The sequence below is a fragment of the Panicum virgatum genome, chromosome 8N, assembly GCF_016808335.1.
Source record: "Panicum virgatum strain AP13 chromosome 8N, P.virgatum_v5, whole genome shotgun sequence".
NCBI lineage: Eukaryota > Viridiplantae > Streptophyta > Magnoliopsida > Poales > Poaceae > Panicum > Panicum virgatum.
The window spans coordinates 49474778-49493220 of NC_053152.1; the positions used below are offsets into that span (position 1 = coordinate 49474778).

Below are 18443 nucleotides of genomic sequence, written 5' to 3' on the forward strand. Positions count from 1 at the left end.
GAGATAACAAATCCATTCAGCAACGAAAGATGAGACAGTACTTCAACTTTCAGCAGCTTCAAGATCCCTCTGTCTGTACTGTCTCTCTCTGTCTCTCACACACTGCTTGCACACTTGGCATGCAGAACACAATGCAAGGTGTGTGACCAGTGAGCAGCAGTCGTCCAAAGTGCGTGGATCGTAACTAAAGCAGCCTAAAGGTAGGCACTCGTTGGAGAGGGATGATAGATAAGTCGTCAACCAAGTCCAACCACACACTTTTTTATCGGCTGCAGCAGTCGTGTGAGTGACGACCCTGAGCGACCGTACCGTGTCACGACCGGAGCGTCGCGTCGCGTCGCGTCAGAGGGAAAAACCGCAAGCTCGTGCCACGACGGCAGGCGCATCATCTTGTCGTCGTCGCCGCGCCGCCATCATCGGCGGAAGAGAAGAAACTGACGTATTGTTGGCTCCAGGGCACCGACGGCGACATGTGCACAGTTACACCGCGACTTGCGTGGAGGAGGCTGCTGCTGCCAGCATCCGTTACTTAGTTTATTTGGTCTCCGTCTCCGAGCCAACAACAATGGAGATTGGAGGACGGGATTGGAGGGAGGCTGTGCAGATTTGAACAATTGACCGGAGGTAGACGAAGACAAAGTTAGGTCGGTGTCACGCTCGTTGCACTTGCATGACGGCCGGCCGGGCGACTAGCTGCATGCTGGGCCTTGCATGCGCTGGGTGCGGTGGCGCCGTCGCCTTCCGTCCAGAGAGGCGGCGGTGCTGCTCGCTGGGCCTTGCCGGCCGGCAGACACGTGGCCGGGGCACCGTCCGTGTACGTACCCCAACACTCTGCTGGACAGCAGGCGAGGCGAGGCAGATCGTCCCCGGCCGGCCGGCGGCCACCGCCTGCTCGCAGATCGCGGAGAAACTGCCGGCCGGCCACGTATACGCGATCGGGCTGGATCGATCCATCCAAATAAAAACGCCTGCACTAGCTGCTGTTCTCGTTTATTCAGACTTGACTTGAGGCCAGCAGGTCACCTATCTATCAGAGATTCAGACCCACATCTATCTTTTGACCCGGCCGGCAGGCCTCATTAATAGTTTGCGCCGTCCATGCAAGGCTCAAGCTGGTGATGTTTACCAACACAACACGGAAAAGGGCCATGCATGCACTGTTTTTTATTACCTATCATGCACGCATGCATGCAGTTCGACCTATCTTGCAGTTGCAGCCAGCCAAGAATCATGTGGACGGACATCGCCGTGTGCATGCTCTGCTACGCACTGCCACGAAGCTAGTCACCTGTTTCACCAACACAACCATCAAGCTAGCCGGCCGCCACACCACGTCTCTGTCTAAGGATGAGCAGCAACGTCTACCAAGCTGCAATGCAAGAAGTTAAGCTCTTCTACTTCTTCCTCCTCCTCGATCCCATCCATCTCGGATCCGGCCGGCTAGCCTCCTATATAAGGCACAAGGCAGGCGCGGGAGCCATAGACCATCTCCTCCACGCACCAACCGGGCACCTCTTCTTCTTCCTCTCCATCATCATCACCACCACCTCCGATCCGGCCGGCCTGCCGGTTACCACATTAACTCACCCAGCACCACCAATCGACCTTCCTCTAGAGACCAACTTGCGTTGATCATATCGAGCACCGCCACTACTAGCTACTACATCTAGCCCCCCCATCCGCCGGCCGCCATGGCCAAGAAGAAGCTCCTCCTCCTCGCGCACAAGCTCCTCTCCGCCATGCTCTCCCTCCTCTTCCACAACGGCCGAAACAATAGCAACAAGCACCAGCCTCCCCTCTCCAAGGCTGCCGCCACCCCTCCACCAGACGGCCGCGGCGCCCGCCGCCCTCCGGCGCCCGCCCAGGCCCAGCACACCACCCTCGTCGTCGACGTCGACGCCGCGCTGCTGCGCTCCGGCGGGGACCTCTTCCCCTACTTCATGCTCGTCGCGCTGGAGGCCGGCGGCTTCCTGCGCGGCCTCTTGCTCCTCCTCCTCTACCCTCTCCTCCTCCTGATGGGCCGCCGCGGCGCCGCCGCCGTGAGGACCATGGCGGCCGTGAGCTTCTGCGGCCTCCGCGCGGGCGCGCGCTTCCGCGCCGGCCGCGCCGTGCTGCCCAAGTGGCTCATGGAGGACGTGGCGGCCGAGGCCTTCGACGCGCTGCGCGCCGCCGCCGCCGCCGGAGAGGGGAGGCCGGCGGCCGTGGTGGTGTGCGCCACGGCGATGCCCAGGGTCATGGTGGAGGGGTTCCTCAGGGAGTACCTCGGCGTCGAGGCCGTCGTCGCGCCGGAGATGAAGGTGCTCTGGGGGTTCTACTCCGGCGCCATGGAGGACGCCGACCACAAGCACAAGGTGGTGGCAGCGACGGCGGAGGGGAAGGAGGTCGTGGGGTTTGCTGGGTCGCCGGAGTTCCTCCAGCATCCTCTCGCACGTTGCTGCAAGGTAGGACAAACCAACATACTACTACATGGGACTACTACTATAATTGGGATCTTCCTATGCAATGATTTTTGTTAGATTTTCTTGTTAATTTCAACTGAACTGTTCAAACTGTTTTTAAATTCACTACTATCTATCCTAAGTTTCATTTTCACGCATATATCATGCATGTTGTGTTCTGCTTCTCATGTATAACGAACCAACTCTTTTATTTGTTCATCAAAGTAGCATGCGTGGTTTATGATCGAGTTGACAACATCTAGATATATATTCTTCAGGTTGTGTGCTGGCTAGCAGAGAGTACAACTCATGTCTGTCCTCAGGCACACACGCATCTTTCCCACTGTTGCTGTCGTCCTCATCAGGGGCACTCACCTCAATCATTCACACACATCTCTTTCTTCCTAGATCGATCTCAGCTGTTGTGACCCAATCCAATCCAACAAAAATTCGACATCTTCAATAATTATTCCCCAAAAAGGAGCCACTTTTTTTTGAACAGAATCTGATTTATTTCATTTTGATTCTTCTGAACGTGTTTGCGTGCAGGAGATCTTCTTGGTGAGCTCCGACGAGAGGAGCCGGTGGCGGCCGCTGGCGCGGGACAAGTACCCGAAGCCGATGGTGTTCCACGACGGCCGCCTCGCGTTCCGCCCGACCGCCGCCCACACGCTCGCCATGTTCGCGTGGCTGCCCTTCGGCGCCGCCCTGGGCGCGGCCCGCCTCGCCGTCGCGCTCGCCGCGCCGTACCGGTACTCCACCCCGCTCCTCGCCGCCACCGGCATGTCGTGGCGGCTCAAGGGCGGCCGCCCCGCGCTCCCCTCCGGCGGCCGCGGGCAGCTCTTCGTCTGCAACCACCGCACGCTCATCGACCCCGTCTACGTGTCGGTGGCGCTGGACCGGCAGGTGCGCGCCGTCTCCTACAGCCTCAGCCGCCTGTCGGAGCTCATCTCGCCGATCGGCCGCACCGTGCGCCTCACGCGGGACCGGGGCAGCGACGGCGCCGTCATGGCGCGGCTGCTGGACGGCGGCGACCTCGTCGTCGTCTGCCCCGAGGGCACCACCTGCCGGGAGCCCTACCTGCTGCGGTTCAGCCCTCTGTTTGCCGAGCTCAGCGACGACGTCGTCCCCGTCGGCATCGCCGTCGAGACCTCCATGTTCTACGCCACCACCGCCGGCGGGCTCAAGTGCTTCGACCCGCTCTACTACATGGTGAACCCACGGATGTGCTACACCGTGCAGTTCCTCGACAAGGTGGACACGTCGCCGGTGAGGAGCGGGGCGGCGCCCAGCACCGACATGGCCAACCTCGTGCAGAGGAAGATGGGGGACGCGCTCGGCTACGGGTGCACCATGCTCACCAGGAAGGACAAGTACCTCATGCTCGCCGGCAACGACGGCGTCGTCAGATCATCCGACGACAAGTCCGCCGCCGCCACCACCGGCGCAGCAGCTACGGCAGGGAAGAAGAAAGACAAGAGTACAGAAAAGAAAAACTAAATGTCAACCTTATTGTTGGTTCTAAAAAGGCAACCAAGTCAGGTGGAAAATGAGATGAATAGTTCTTGACTTTTGGTGTTTCAGACATGGAAGTTTGTTTGGCCGGTTTATTTCTGCTCTTTGCTTCTTCTCTTCATTTAATTTGTATTTATTAATAAGGTTTATTTGTAGGGATTTCTTTGATTTATTTATTATGTATTTGTTAAGAAAACTACACTGTGAATTAAATAGTACAGTGGTGATTTGTACTACTCCTATCATGCATCTTTTGAAAGTTCATAGAAAACGCGTTCGTGCCAATGGGAAAAAAAAAACAAAAGTTGTCGATCTTCCAAGAAAACCCCTGAAATAATCCATGAAGATCTTTGATCTGTCTGGTGGCATTGAAGTTTCTTCCTAGTGATGACTCACTGACTACAACTTGTGCTGCAAAAAGCAGGAAATTGAATGTGCCATTAAAGGAGACAATGAACAGATGCATGTGCAAGTTGGATTAGTGGCTGCTTAATAATAATACTGATAAGAAAGCTATGCTGAAAACAGCATGGGATTTATTTCTCTTTTTTGCAAGTACATATGGTTGGTTACCATTTTTAGAAAGTAAGGCGAAAATGATATGAACAGTTCTTCAGTTTGGATTAGACTTGGAAGATATTGCTCTGTTCATTTCTTCTCCTTGCTTCTCTTTAATTTGTATTGATTTATTTATTTATTAGGTTTATTTTTAGGGATCTCTTTGGTATTATATATTTATTTATTTGCTTGTAAAGAAAACTACAAAGGCTGTATGAAACAAGCTAGGTGCATGTGTACTGCAGAACAGCATTAGTACTACAGTGTGAATTAATAGTACAGTCGTGATTTGTACAACTCTTATTGTGCATGATCCTTTGCAAGTTCATAGAAAACGTACGTGTTAGGTGAAAACTTAGCATCCTCTTACCTCTGACGAGTTCCAAAAACAAAACAAAAAATTGTCAACCATAGCTTTGATGAAAACCCCTGGATTTATATTACGAGAAGATCTTCAGTTTGCCAGGTGATGTAGAAGTATTTATTTCCCTTTTCCCAGTGATGACTCACTCACTACTTGGGCCACAAAAAGCAGTAAATTTAATGGGCCATTAAATGAGACAACAACGGATGCATGTGCAAGTTGGATTAGATTCTCGATAATAATACGAATAATTTAAGACGAAAGCAATGCTGAAACGTAGCATGGGAATTACATTTCTCTTGTTTCATGCATCATTAATTAGCGACGACGATGGTATACGCATAACAATCATCGACGGAAAAGGAAAAAGAGGGGCAACGTGGTGCAGGCGGCGATGATTTCGTCGGCAATTTACTCGCAACAGCGACTGTGCATTGTTTCGGGAGGTTCAGGACTCTCCTACGTACATGTCTCTGAAGAAATAGCTCCATGATTGATATATAAAAAGCAGGAAGCGTATATTTGTATTGTATCTTTTTTTAGGAAAGATATTTGTATTGTATCTTGATGGTCAGTTACTGTCAGGTGATGTCATAGTATGTTTTATGTGAGGAACCAGCCCAAATTGATTCCGTTTAATCAAGTTATCGTCCATTGATCAACTAGATTAAAAGGGGCCAACCCCGGTAATCTTTGGAATGTGTCATGAGCACCGCCCAGGATGTAAACACACTCCACTTGCACAACATATAGACATCGTCACACAAGCACAACCGTACATACAGTTTAGATTACATAAAAGAGGTTCAAGTACAAGGACATCAAGTTTCAGAGTTTTTGCAGCGGAAAGTTCTACATCGCGCTCATTCCATACATAGTACAAAATAGAAGGTTAACACTATATGCCGATAGTGCCCTTCTCATAGCCACCGGCCATCTACTCCTCACCCGCACCTCCGTCCGCGGGGTAGAAGTACCCAAAGACGGCCTCCGACTGCAGATCACCTGCAACAACTTTAACGATAGCACCATGAGTACAAAAGTACTCACAGGGCTTATCCAATATGGGTATATACTATCCCGACCTCAAGGAGAATGCATTTGGTTAGTAGCAAGGATAGGGTATGATATTTAACTTTTACATAAAAGCATCTAACTTTGATCAAGTTGTAATAAGCAAAAGACAGAGCATCTATGATATCTAAAGCATGCATCAAACAATTACATAAGTAAGTGTTCATAAATCATAAACTCAATCTTCCATGAACTTCTTCGGTAACTATACGTTAAAGTCAAAGTACAAGAGCGTGCTCAATGTCCGAGAGCACGGCTATTGCAATAGATCGAAAACCCTGCAGGGGTGTACAACTTTTCCCACATGAGAACAAGACCAACGACCATACCCACGGCCAAGGATAAGTGTTGATTCACGCCTCAACCTTTCACACAAACACAACCGGCTATGAGTGAACGGTCGAGAAGGACAAGTGCACCGGACCCGCCGATCACACTCCATCACAACTCGCACCGAATCCGATCAAACAAGGTGTGACTCATGCTAATTGTCTTACCGTCCCATTATAAAGTATGTGGTTTGTACGGAAAGGTGCTCAAGTATCAAAGCGATTACGCATCGGTCCTTAATCAACTCAAGCAAGATTAACCATGTGAGCTCCATCCCAACATGGCCCTATCATACTTGCCCAAGTCCGAATCATCTTTCATATTTTCTCAACTTTTATCCATTCTTGACTAATCATGTAAATTAATCAAACATCCTATAGCTCGCGAGTGGTGGTGACCTTGCCACCTCCCGTCTTGTACTATAGCTAAGCATGGCTAAGCATATAGTTCGTGACACCTATTCAAGCATACTCATCTAAGGATGATATCCTAATCAAGGTTGATAATGCATCAAATAGGTTCTACGCAATCAGTGATATATATAGTAACTCATGCGCAAACAAGACACATATACTTCATTGATCCAAAATAGGGTGTAAGAAATGCTTAGGGGCCTGCCTTGAGTCTCGATGGCAGTATAGTCTCCAACGATCTCCGGTTCAAGCTCCTCTTGCTCCGGCGTCATAGTCTCTACACGAGTGCAATGATGCATGATAAATAAATATGCCATGAATGATTGACATGGTATGCAAATGGTATGAGAAGGTATGATTTAACATTGCAAAACTGTGATAAAAATGGGCTAGACATGTAGTACATATGTGGATTAATCATAGCTAAGTGTAAGGGTAAAGAACAACTAAATGCAGACCGTCCGGCTTGGGAAAAGCGGACCGTCCGGCTCTAAACGGCGGACCATTTGGCGGACCGTCCGCCGGTCAAGTGTGGATCGTGTTGGGTGAAAACATGCTCTCTGACTAAATCGCGGACCGTCCACGTAGGTTAAGCAGACCGTCCGCCTCTCAATTTGTGAAAGGCTAAGAATCGTGCAGAGGCTCTGTTGATTTGGGGGGTCTGGCGGACCGTCCGGCCATGTCGGGCGGACCGTCCGCGACACGGCCGAGGCTCACCGGCGAGTTTGCCGCCGGCGATTCCGGCCACGGTTTGGGGTGGCGTTTGATCCTAGAGGTTCCTGGGAGCCTAGGGAGTTCACTTTAGTAATTAAATCTCACATGCATTAGGGTTTCGAAGCTCTAGGTCAACAATGGTGATTGGACTGTAGGTGGGTTCTTGGCTTCAAATCCTAGGGCAATGGGGAATGGATCGGGGAGGGGGTTGTAGCATCAATAACATCGACTAGAGGGGGGTGAATAGGCGGTTTAAAATTAAAAACCAACAACACTAGAGAAATTTAATTAGTAACAAAGGAAAGCCCTATGTCATGCTACTACTATCTCTAGATGGGTTTGCAACCTAGGGTGACAAGATACAAATCAAGCTCTAGTAAAGTAAATTGCTCAAAGTAAAAACAAGAATTAAAGTGAGCAAGAGAGGTAACCAAGCTTGACACACGAATTTATCCCGTGGTGTCGATGACTTGTCGGTCACCCCTAATCCATGTTGAGGTGGATTCCAAGAATCAACCGCTCCTCTATCAAGAACCTCTTGATCTTGAGCCGGCTTGAATCAAGGAACCGCTCCACACCTCGATTCCACTAGAGTTGCTCTTCACCACTCCGGTGAGGTGAGCACAAGACCTCTCACAACCGAAATCGGGGCTCCTCAACAATCTCCTTGGAGGAGCTCCACGAAATCCTCTTCTCCAAGCCGTCTAGGGAGCAGCAACTCCTAAGAGTAACAAGTCGATGACGCTTGCTTGAAGTTTCCCTAGTGCCACAAAGCTCAAACTCTTGATGCAATGCACTAGGAAGCCCTCACACTCTCAAGAATGCAATCTCTAAGCAAGTGTGTGTGAGAGAGGGATGTCTTAGCTCTATAGTGTCAAGTATGCAGTCCAAATGTCCAAGAGAGAGACCCAATGGCCGGGCATTGGGTATATATAGACATCCCCTCAAAAACTAGCCGTTACACTCTTTTCTGCGAAGTCGCGGACCGTCCGCTGTTCAAAAACTGGACCGTCCGCCATTATAAGCCATTGAGTCAAAGTGCATTTAATGCGTGTCAAAACTAGCCGTTACAGCCCTGTCGGACCGTCCGCGCCCTAGGGGCGGACCATCCGCAGTTAAGTGTTCCACACCACCAGAGACGAACATCGTTTTAGGTACAACTTTGAAATTTGCCGGCGGACTGTCCGCGCCCCAGGAGCGGACCGTCCGCCGTTCATCCTTGAAATCCACCAGAGACAACAATGTCTCTGGTACAAATTGTCAAATAGTCGGCGGACCATCTGCAGCACAAATCATAAGCCCAACCAGAGAAAACACCCTCTCTGGTACATTTTGAGTTAGAGCGGCGGACCGTCCGCCCACCTGGGCCAGACTGTCCCCCAGTCACATCTAATTTCCACTAGAGCCAAACATGCTCTCTGGTACGGGTGCGGACCGTCCGCGCTCCAGGGAGCGGACTATCCGCGCTTGTGCAGTCAGCTCTCAAACTTGTTCTTTTTCAAATCTTGTCAAAGCGTCGTTAGCCCTCATGCATGCACCTAGACATTTTGAGCAAAATGGCACTAAAGACCCGTCAAGTATGAGTACACAACCCCTCTTGATAGTACGGCCCATCCGTTCTGCGCAGGAACACAAAAATCGCCCCCAACTTTGATTCACCCATAATTTGAGTTTTGATTCAAATCCACCAACCAAAATTTAACCATAGTACCTCCTCATCACTAGGAACAAGACCCCCCAAGTATTTTAAAGAATCTATGGCCCAAAAACAGATCAGAGCCCTTAACCCTAACTCTTTCCAATGATGAAATCCATGAACAACAGTTAGAGATTTGACGAATGAGAGGGCATGGTGTAGAATGTCGCGGAGTGTCCGGGGATGTGCTCGGACCGTCCGGGAACCACAACAAAAGTCCTCCCCCTTGAGATCTTCTTCCACGTGCTTGAGAGAGAGAGCTATGGCTTTTGGATGAGGTGTGTGCGGTTTGGTGGGGGGAGTGAGAGGGACACCCATTATAAGTCAAGTCTGGCCAACCCCACCAATATGTCCAAGCGCGGACCGTCCGTGTTTCCTTGGCGGACCGTCCGCCTCTGGAGAAATCTGATCCACACTCGACTAGAACTGCCTCTGTTCAATTTTTCTCTCCAACTGCGGACCGTCCGCGGACCTTTGGCGGACCGTCCACGACTTGCTCAGTAGACAACCCATCAGTGTATCCAAAGCTTGCATATTGAACCGATGATCAGCGGACCGTCCGCGGTCTTTTGGCAGACCGTCCACAGTGTAATTTCGCGGCTTAGAACTTCTCTGCAGAGCCTCTAATAAACAAGTCTTATGAACGGCGGACTGTCCGCCAATTACCCGCGGACTGTCCGCTGTACCAAATTTTAGACAGCCCAGAATTTTGCCAACTTTCTCAATTCCAACTTCAATTTGGGATCATTGCTCATATAAAATTCCTAAAATCTCAAAACTGGCATGAACACCATCCAAAGACTCATATGAGCAAGTTTCAACAAGAAATCCAAAATAAATCAAGTTAAACCATGAAAACTCATATATGGCTCAAAAATGCTCCAAAAATATAGAAAATAGAAATAAAGAATGCATGAAAGAACCATATGCCACATGTGCTAGTTTTCAAGCCATATTTGAGAAGTCAATGATATTAAGTTCATTTCTCAACTTGCAAAACCGAGATTCAACCAAAGGCTTGGTAAATATATCGGCTAATTAATCATCCGTGCCAATACCATTAATCTTGATATCACCCTTGTTCACATGATCTCTAAGAAAATGATGACGGATATCAATATGCTTAGTCCTTGAATGTTGCACTGGATTAGTTGCAATTTTCACGGTGCTTTCATTATCACACAATAATAGAATTTCATCAAACTTCACACCAAAATCAAGAAGAGTTTGCTTCATCAATAATAATTGTGCACAACAACTTCCGGTCGAAATATATTCCGCTTCGGCGGTTAAAAGAGCTACGGAATTTTGTTTCTTTGAAGACCAAAAAAACAAGAGAACTACCAAGAAATTGACAACCACCGGAAGTTCTCTTCCTATCAACCTTGCACCCCGCATAATCCGAATCCGAGAATCCAACCAAATCAAAATGAGCACCCTTGGGATACCAAAAGCCAATATTAGGAGTATATTTCAAGTATCTCAAGATCCTTTTGACGGCGGTCAAATGACATTCTCTAGGTGCGGCTTGAAATCGTGCACACATGCAAACACTAAACATGATGTCGGGCCTAAATGCGGTCAAATAAAGCAAACTAACAATCATAGAATGGTAAAGCTTTTGGTCAAACGGGTTACCTCCCTCATCTAGGTCGAGATACCCATTGGTGGCCATAGGAGTCTTGATTGATTTTGCATCTTCCATACCAAATTTTTTCAAGATATCCTTCACATATTTTGATTGACACACAAAGGTGCCTTTCTTGAGTTGCTTGATTTGAAGTCCAAGAAAGAAACTCAATTCACCAATCATGGACATCTCAAATTTCCTAGACATCATTTCACCAAATTCCTCACAAAAACTTGGGTTAGTTGAACCAAAGATAATATCATCAACATAAATTTGACAAATAAACAAATCTTTACCAATTGCTTTAGTGAACAAAGTAGTGTCAACCTTACCAATTTGAAGCCCTTAAAAATAAGAAAATCCCTCAATATTTCATACCAAGCTCGTGGAGCTTGCTTAAAACCATAAAGAGTTTTAGAGAGCTTGTATACATGATTTGGCTTCTTGGGATCTTCAAAACCGGGAGGTTGCTCAACAAAAACAAGTTCACTAATCTTGCCATTCCAGAAAACACTTTTCACATCCATTTGAAAAAGTTTTATGTTGTGAAAGCAAGCATAAGCTAATAAGATTCTAATAGCTTCTAGTCTAGCAACGGGGGCAAAAGTTTCACCGAAATCCAAACCTTTGACTTGAGTGAAACCTTGAGCCACCAATCTTGCCTTGTTTCTCACAACCATTCCATCTTTATTTTGCTTGTTTCTAAAGACTCATTTAGTGCCAATGCCATTATAATTCTTGGGTCTCTCAACTAGATCCCAAACTTGATTCCGGGTGAAATTATTTAATTCTTCATGCATAGCATTCACCCAATCCGGATCTCTCAATGCTTCATCTACAAGGTTAGGTTCAAGAAAAGATACAAAAGAATAATGTTCACAAAATAAAGCAATGCGAGATCGAGTTTGGACACCCTTACTAATATCACCCATGATTTGATCCACCGGGTGATCCTTTGCAAGAACATGATGAATTCTTTGAGGAACAATGGGTTCTTGAGTTGATGGAGAAGGTGCACTAGATGAACCAACTTGATCTTGTACTTGAGAATCATCATTACTTGAATCTTGTACAATTAGTTGTGCTTGATCATTTGAGATAGAAGTTGAAGGATTAACTCTAATAGAGATAGAAGGACCATCTTCATCTTCATCTTCTTCTCTTGGTCTAACATCACCAATTGACATATTTTTCATTGCATTTCTCAAACCATCACTTCTCACATCATTAAGATTTTCTTGTTCATTATGAGGCCCATTGGTTTCATCAAACTCAATATCATATGCTTCTTCAACAATGCCATGTGTTTTGTTGTAGACCCAATAAGCCTTGCTACAAGATGAATACCCAAGAAGAAAACCCTCATCACATTTGCTTTGAAACTTTCATAACCGAGTTCCCTTCTTGAGAATATAGCATTTGCAACCAAACACTCTAAAATATGAGATATTTGGCTTTCTTCCAAAGAGCAACTCATATGGGGTCTTGTTATGAAATCTATGGCAATACAATCTATTAGAGGCATGACAAACCGTGTTGATTGCTTCGTCCCAAAAGCTATCCAAAACATTGTACTCGGAGAGTATTGATCTTGCCATATCAATCAAGGTTCTATTTTTCCTCTCAACAAGACCATTTTGTTCCGGAGTGTACTTGGTTGAGAATTCATGCTTGATTCCTTTCTCATCACATCATTCCTCAACTCTTGTGTTTCTAAACTCACTTCCATTGTCACTCCTCACTTTCTTCACCTTGAGCTCAAATTCATTTTCGGCCCTTGTCAAGAATTTCTTGAATGTGTCATATGTATCGGCCTTGTCATGAAGAAAAAAAACCATGTATATCTTGAGTAATCATCCACTACCACAAGACAATAGCAATTCCCACCAATACTTCCATATGTTGTAGGACCAAATAAATCCATATGCAATAATTTCAATGGTCTCTCGGTTGACATGACACTCTTAGTGGGATGAGCATTTGCAACTTGTTTTCCGGCTTGACATGCACTACATAACTTATTTTTTTCAAACTTCACATTTTTCAAGCCAACTACTAAATCATACTTCAAAAGTCGGTTGAGTTGCTTCATGCCAACATGACCAAGCCTTCTATGCCATAACCAACCCAAAGATGATTGAGTGAACAAGAAAGTAGACAAGTTTGCCTCTTTAGTAGCAAAATCCACAAGATATACATCATCATGTCTAAATCCCGTAAAGATGTGATCTTTTTCTTCCAAGCTAGTCACTACAACATCATCTTTAGTGAAACTACACTTATATCCAAAATCACAAAGTTGAGTGACCGCTAAGAGATTAAACTTGAGAGAATCAACCAACAATACTTTTGAAAGAGAATGATCACTTGAGATAGGAATTGTACCAACTCCTTTAACTTTGCCCCGGCTATTGTCACCAAAGATGATGTCACTATAGCCAACCACATTCTCATCTAGAGAGGAAAACATCATTGGATCTCCAGTCATGTGTTGAGTGCACCCACTATCAAGCACCCAATGTCTTTCTCCGGACTTGTAATTCATCTACAAAAAAGAAGTAACTCTTTTAGGTACCCAAACTTTCTTGGGTCCTTGAATGTTAGTGACCAAGACTTTTGTCACCCAAATGGCATTCTTTTTAGCACCATCTATAGATATCCCAACAAATTTTGTACTAACATTGCCATTTGAATTTCTCATAAGAATGTAACTTGAATCAAAGGATATGACTTTCTTGTTGGTGCAATTCTTCTCAACATGACCAACCTTCTTGTATTTTTCACAATATGACTTACCACTATTCTTCACAAAAGTATTTTTGGTTTGCACAAAAGCCTTCTTACCTTTCTTAGGAATGTATCCAAACCCTTGCTTGTTCAAGGTGAACTTTTGGCTTGACCAACAATGATTAAACTTGGCCCTACTATCATAGCACTTTCTCAAATTATTAGTCAAGTAAGTAATCTCTTTATTTAACAAATCATTTTCCATAAAGAGAGATTCATTGTAAGATGGGTTATCAATTTTGGTGCAAGAAGAACTAGTAGAACTAGAGCCACAAGGTTTATCATCAATTAAATCACAACTAACACCAATGCTCAATGTTGCTTTTCTTTCATGATTAAGCAAGGTATTGTGAGTTTCCTCAAGCTTCTCATGAGTTTTTTTAAAATTCTCATGAGAAGTCTTTAGCTCCTCATAGGAATTTTGAAGAGAAGTAAACTTCAACTTCAAATCCTTTAACTTAGTTTTTTTCTTAGTCATGAATTCATCGGTATCATTGAGCATTTCAACAAGATCATCATATGAATGTTCATCAAGTTCACCATCTTGTTGTACCTTTGCACCACCCTTTGCCATAAGACAATGTGGTGTAGAGAAGAGTGATAGAGCCTCCTTGATGGCGATCCCGGCAACTCCCTTGGATGGCTTGTCATCATCATCATCATCAGAGCTTGCATCGGAATCCCATTCAACAAAACAAGCTTGGCCATTCTTCTTCTTCTTGATGAACTTCTTCTTCTTCTTTTCATCATTTTTCTTGTCCTTCTTATTCTTGTCATCTTTCTTGTTTGGACAATTGACAATGATATGACCTACTTCACCACATTGGAACCAGTCTTGCACACAAAAGGATTTTTTCTTGATGATTGACCTCTCTTGCCAAAGTTCTTCTTGCTCATCATTCTATTGAATCTCTTGACAAAGAGAGCAATCTCCTCATCTGATTTTTCTTCTTGGCACCCACTTTCTTCTTCATTTTTGCTATCTTGAGCTTTGAATGCCACACTTTTCTTTTTCATATCAATTTCTCCCCCATGAGCTTCATCTTGAGATTTCTTGAACATGTCATGGGTGTGAACTTCTCCCAATATTTGTGTGGGAGTTGCGGTCTTCACATTTGACCTTACAAGTAAGGTCACAATTGTGTCATATCTTTCAGGAAGACATCTAAGAAACTTGTGGTTGAAATCCACATCCGGTACCTCAAATCCAAGTCCCTTGAGGTCATTCACAATATCATTTAGCCGGTTGAATATCTCGGCTATACTCTCATCCTTCTTCATGGTAAATTCACTAAAATTGCCCTTAAACAAATATAACTTGGCCTCCTTCACACTTGATGTGCCCTCATGAATTTCCATGAGCTTCTTTCCATATGCCATTTGCATTTGTGAGGCTCTTGACTCTATTAAATTTAGTCACATCAAGAGCACTAAAGAGCACATTAACCCCTTGATCATTTAGTATCTCATTTTCCTCATCTAGGGGTGTCAATTTCATTGAGTTCAAAATGACATATCCATCACTTACTACTCTCCATAGCTTTCTACTCATGGCTTTGAGATGAGCCGACATCCTAGTCTTCCAATAATCATAATTGTTCCCATCAAAGAACGGTGGCTTCCCAACATGAATCTCATTATCACTAGTCATTGTTCTACTCCAAGATAATTAAATTCGCAATTAATGGAGTACTTATCTCTGGTACCACTTGTAGGATCAAGAACACCGCCTAGAGGGGGGGTGAATAGGCGGTTTAAAATCTAAAACCAACAACACTAGAGAAATTTAATCAAGGAACCTCTTGATCTTGAGCCGGCTTGAATCAAGGAACCGCTCCACACCTCGATTCCACTAGAGTTCCTCTTCACCACTCCGGTGTGGTGAGCACAAGACAACTCACAACCGAAATCGGGGCTCCTCAACAATCTCCTTGGAGGAGCTCCACGAAATCCTCTTCTCCAAGCCGTCTAGGGAGCGGCAACTCCTAAGAGTAACAAGTCGATGACGCTTGCTTGAAGTTTCCCTAGTGCCACAAAGCTCAAACTCTTGATGCAATGCACTAGGAAGCCCTCACACTCTCAAGAATGCAATCTCTAAGCAAGTGTGTGTGAGAGAGGGATGTCTTAGCTCTATAGTATCAAGTATGCAGTCCAAATGTCCAAGAGAGAGACCCAATGGCCGGGCATTGGGTATATATAGACATCCCCTCAAAAACTAGCTGTTACACTCTTTTCTGCGAAGTCGCAGACCGTCCGCTGTTCAAAAACCGGACCATCCGCCGTTATAAGCCAGTGAGTCAGAGTGCATTTAATGCGTGTCAAAACTAGCCATTACAGCCCTGTCGGACCGTCCGCGCCCCAGCGGCGGACCATCCGCAGTTAAGTGTTCCACATCACCAGAGACGAACATCGTCTCTGGTACAACTTTGAAATTAGCCGGCGGACGGCTGTCCGCTGTTCATCCTTGAAATCCACCAGAGACAACAATGTCTCTGGTACAAATTGTCAAATAGTCGGCGGACCGTCCGCGCCCTAGGGGCGGACCATTCGCAGCACAGATCATAAGCCCAACCAGAGAAAACACCCTCTCTGGTAAATTTTGAGTTAGAGCGGCGGACCGTCCACCCACCTGGGCCGGACTATCCCCCAGTCACATCTAATTTCCACCAGAGCCAAACATGCTCTCTGGTACGGGTGCGGACCGTCCGCGCTCCAGGGAGCAGACTGTCCGCGCTTGTGCAGTCAGCTCTCAAACTTGTTCTTTTTCAAATCTTGTCAAAGCGTCGTTAGCCCTCATGCATGCACCTAGACATTTTGAGCAAAATGGCACTAAAGACCCGTCAAGCACGAGTACACAACCCCTCTTGATAGTACGGCTATCTATCCATCAAATTCGGTCACTTTTCATCCACTAAACGCCTTGTGACCCATAAAATACAAAAGCCCTATTTTATACCTTTGTCTTGAGCCCGAGCTTTGCATATCATCTCCAAACTTCACACGTTCACAACCAAATCCCTTTCATCCATGGATCGACCTATGCTCTTTATCTCGAATGAAATTGTTAATCCACAAATCGTTGTCATTAATAACCCCAAAACTCGAATTAGGGGACTAGATGCTTTCAGGGGTACACTCACCGGCGTCGAGTAGGATACCGGCAAGGGCTCCAAGACGACGGGGAAGGCTTAGGGAGGCTCGGGGTCGTCTCCCTTGCTTGGAGCTTGAGGAAGAGGATGAAGTAGAGGAAGAAGTTTGTTGGGGAAGCTCCTCCCCAAGGAAGAAGGGAAGATCGGGGTGGTGCAGCTCGTCAGCGTCGTTCTCCGGCGTCCTCCGGTGGTGCTTCGGCGAGGTGGAGGGGCTTCAATGGTGGGGGAGATGGGGAAGCTCCTCCATGGCTTGGAGCTTGAGAGAGAAGGTGAGGGGAGTGAATGAGGGAGAGAGAGCTAGGAGAAGGCTCCCAGGTGACGGAGGGTCGGGCTGACGGGTGGGGTCGGGGTGGGACGTGGCGGCAAGTTTCTGCGCGCATGACACGCATCGGAGATGCACTAGCGGACCGTCCGCGAGTGGCGCGGACTGTCCGCGGGTGGGTGACGTGACAGGGAAGTCGATGTGTTCGAGGTTGACCATGGTCAGCCACGTGGCAGAACAACGGACCGTCCGCCGTATAGGGGCAGACTGTCCGCCACTACCAAACAGTGGATTAGGCTAAGGTTTACTTCTCTCCTTAAGTGCGAGCTAATATGCTTATAATGCTTAAGGATGCACATGATGACATGTTTAATCTGTTAATCCACATAGGGCCGTTACATTTTATTTGTCACAGCATAGCGAAATCAGAGGGCTGCATGCAGTGTGTAGCTAGGCATCGTCTTGGCAATGTTCTGTTATTTTGAGCAACGGTGATTTAATTTAATTGCTCGCAGCAGGGGTCTATTAATTGTTAGATCATATCTTGCTTTATCATGACATGTCGAAACCGAAAGATAAAACTGCCGTTTACAGTTGGTAGCAAAGATAGAAGCAAGCCAAAAACAGAATCAGTTCTGTTATTTTGAGCAACGGTGATTTAATTTAATTGCTCGCAGCAGGGGTCGATTAATTGTTAGATCATAGCTTGCTTTATCATGACATGTCGAAACCGAAAGATAAAACTGCCGTTTACAGTTGGTAGCAAAGATAGAAGCAAGCCAAAAACAGAATCAGTTGACAATTATTAAGGAAAGAATCTGAAGAAAGAATTGAAGTAAAAAAACAAGTAAAGAAAAACATGAGGGTGTGCGTTTGCCGGGAGTCGAACCCGGGTCTATTGCTTGGAAGGCAATTATCCTAACCGTTGGACTACAAACGCATCCGTACAGCCACCTTGCAGCTGAATACAGATCTGAAGTCACGAGGAGCCATTGCAATTGTTGGTAGCAGTAAAAGAGGCTACACACTGTTGTTACATTACTTGTAGCAATGCAAGAAAGAAAGAGGCAGCATGCCTTGTGGTGCGGCCGAGTGCCGACTGCCGTGGCAGTGCGGCAGTGCCACCGCCACAGTAAACGCCTGAATTATGGATCGCAGGGAGGACAGGCAAAAGCAACCAATGAATCCATCGCCGGCCGGCCACCGCCGCAGCAATCACTCCGATATGATTCCGCGCTCGATCGGTGAGGCATCAAATCAACGAGGCCATTGGCCTGTAGGTTGCTTGCTCCCATCGCATGCAGAGGCAGAGGCAGCTGGCCTCATCATCATTCATCGATCCGGTGGTCACTCACACGTCTTGAAACGCAAAAAAATTTTAGGAAACAATTTTACTAATTTGAAGTACTAAATGAAGTCTATTTACAAAATTTTTTACATAGATGGGTTGTAAATCGCGAAACGAATCTAATGATGCTAATTAATTCATGATTAATTCATAATTAGCAGATGG

The 18443-nt window shown here is 46.3% G+C and overlaps 1 protein-coding gene and 1 non-coding gene across 2 annotated transcripts; one reads left to right on the forward strand and one right to left on the reverse strand.

Annotated features, from left to right (window-relative positions):
* The first annotated feature begins 1358 nt into the window (after positions 1–1358).
* Positions 1359–4193, forward strand: LOC120685600 (probable glycerol-3-phosphate acyltransferase 3). The gene is made up of 2 exons (XM_039967609.1): positions 1359–2441; positions 2988–4193. The coding sequence occupies exons 1-2, from the start codon at positions 1692–1694 to the stop codon at positions 3936–3938; spliced, it is 1701 nt and encodes a 566-aa protein (XP_039823543.1). The 5' UTR covers positions 1359–1691; the 3' UTR covers positions 3939–4193.
* A 13605-nt stretch (positions 4194–17798) lies between these two features.
* Positions 17799–17870, reverse strand: TRNAG-UCC. The gene has a single exon. It is a non-coding gene; the product is annotated as a tRNA-Gly (tRNA).
* Positions 17871–18443: the final 573 nt, after the last annotated feature.

Bases quoted from the DNA above. Each gene is read 5' to 3' on its own strand.
- LOC120685600 (XM_039967609.1), top strand. From the start codon at position 1,692: ATGGCCAAGAAGAAGCTCCTCCTCCTCGCGCACAAGCTCCTCTCCGCC. The intron at 2,442-2,987 runs GTAGGACAAACC...GTTTGCGTGCAG, and splicing joins CTCTCGCACGTTGCTGCAAG to GAGATCTTCTTGGTGAGCTC.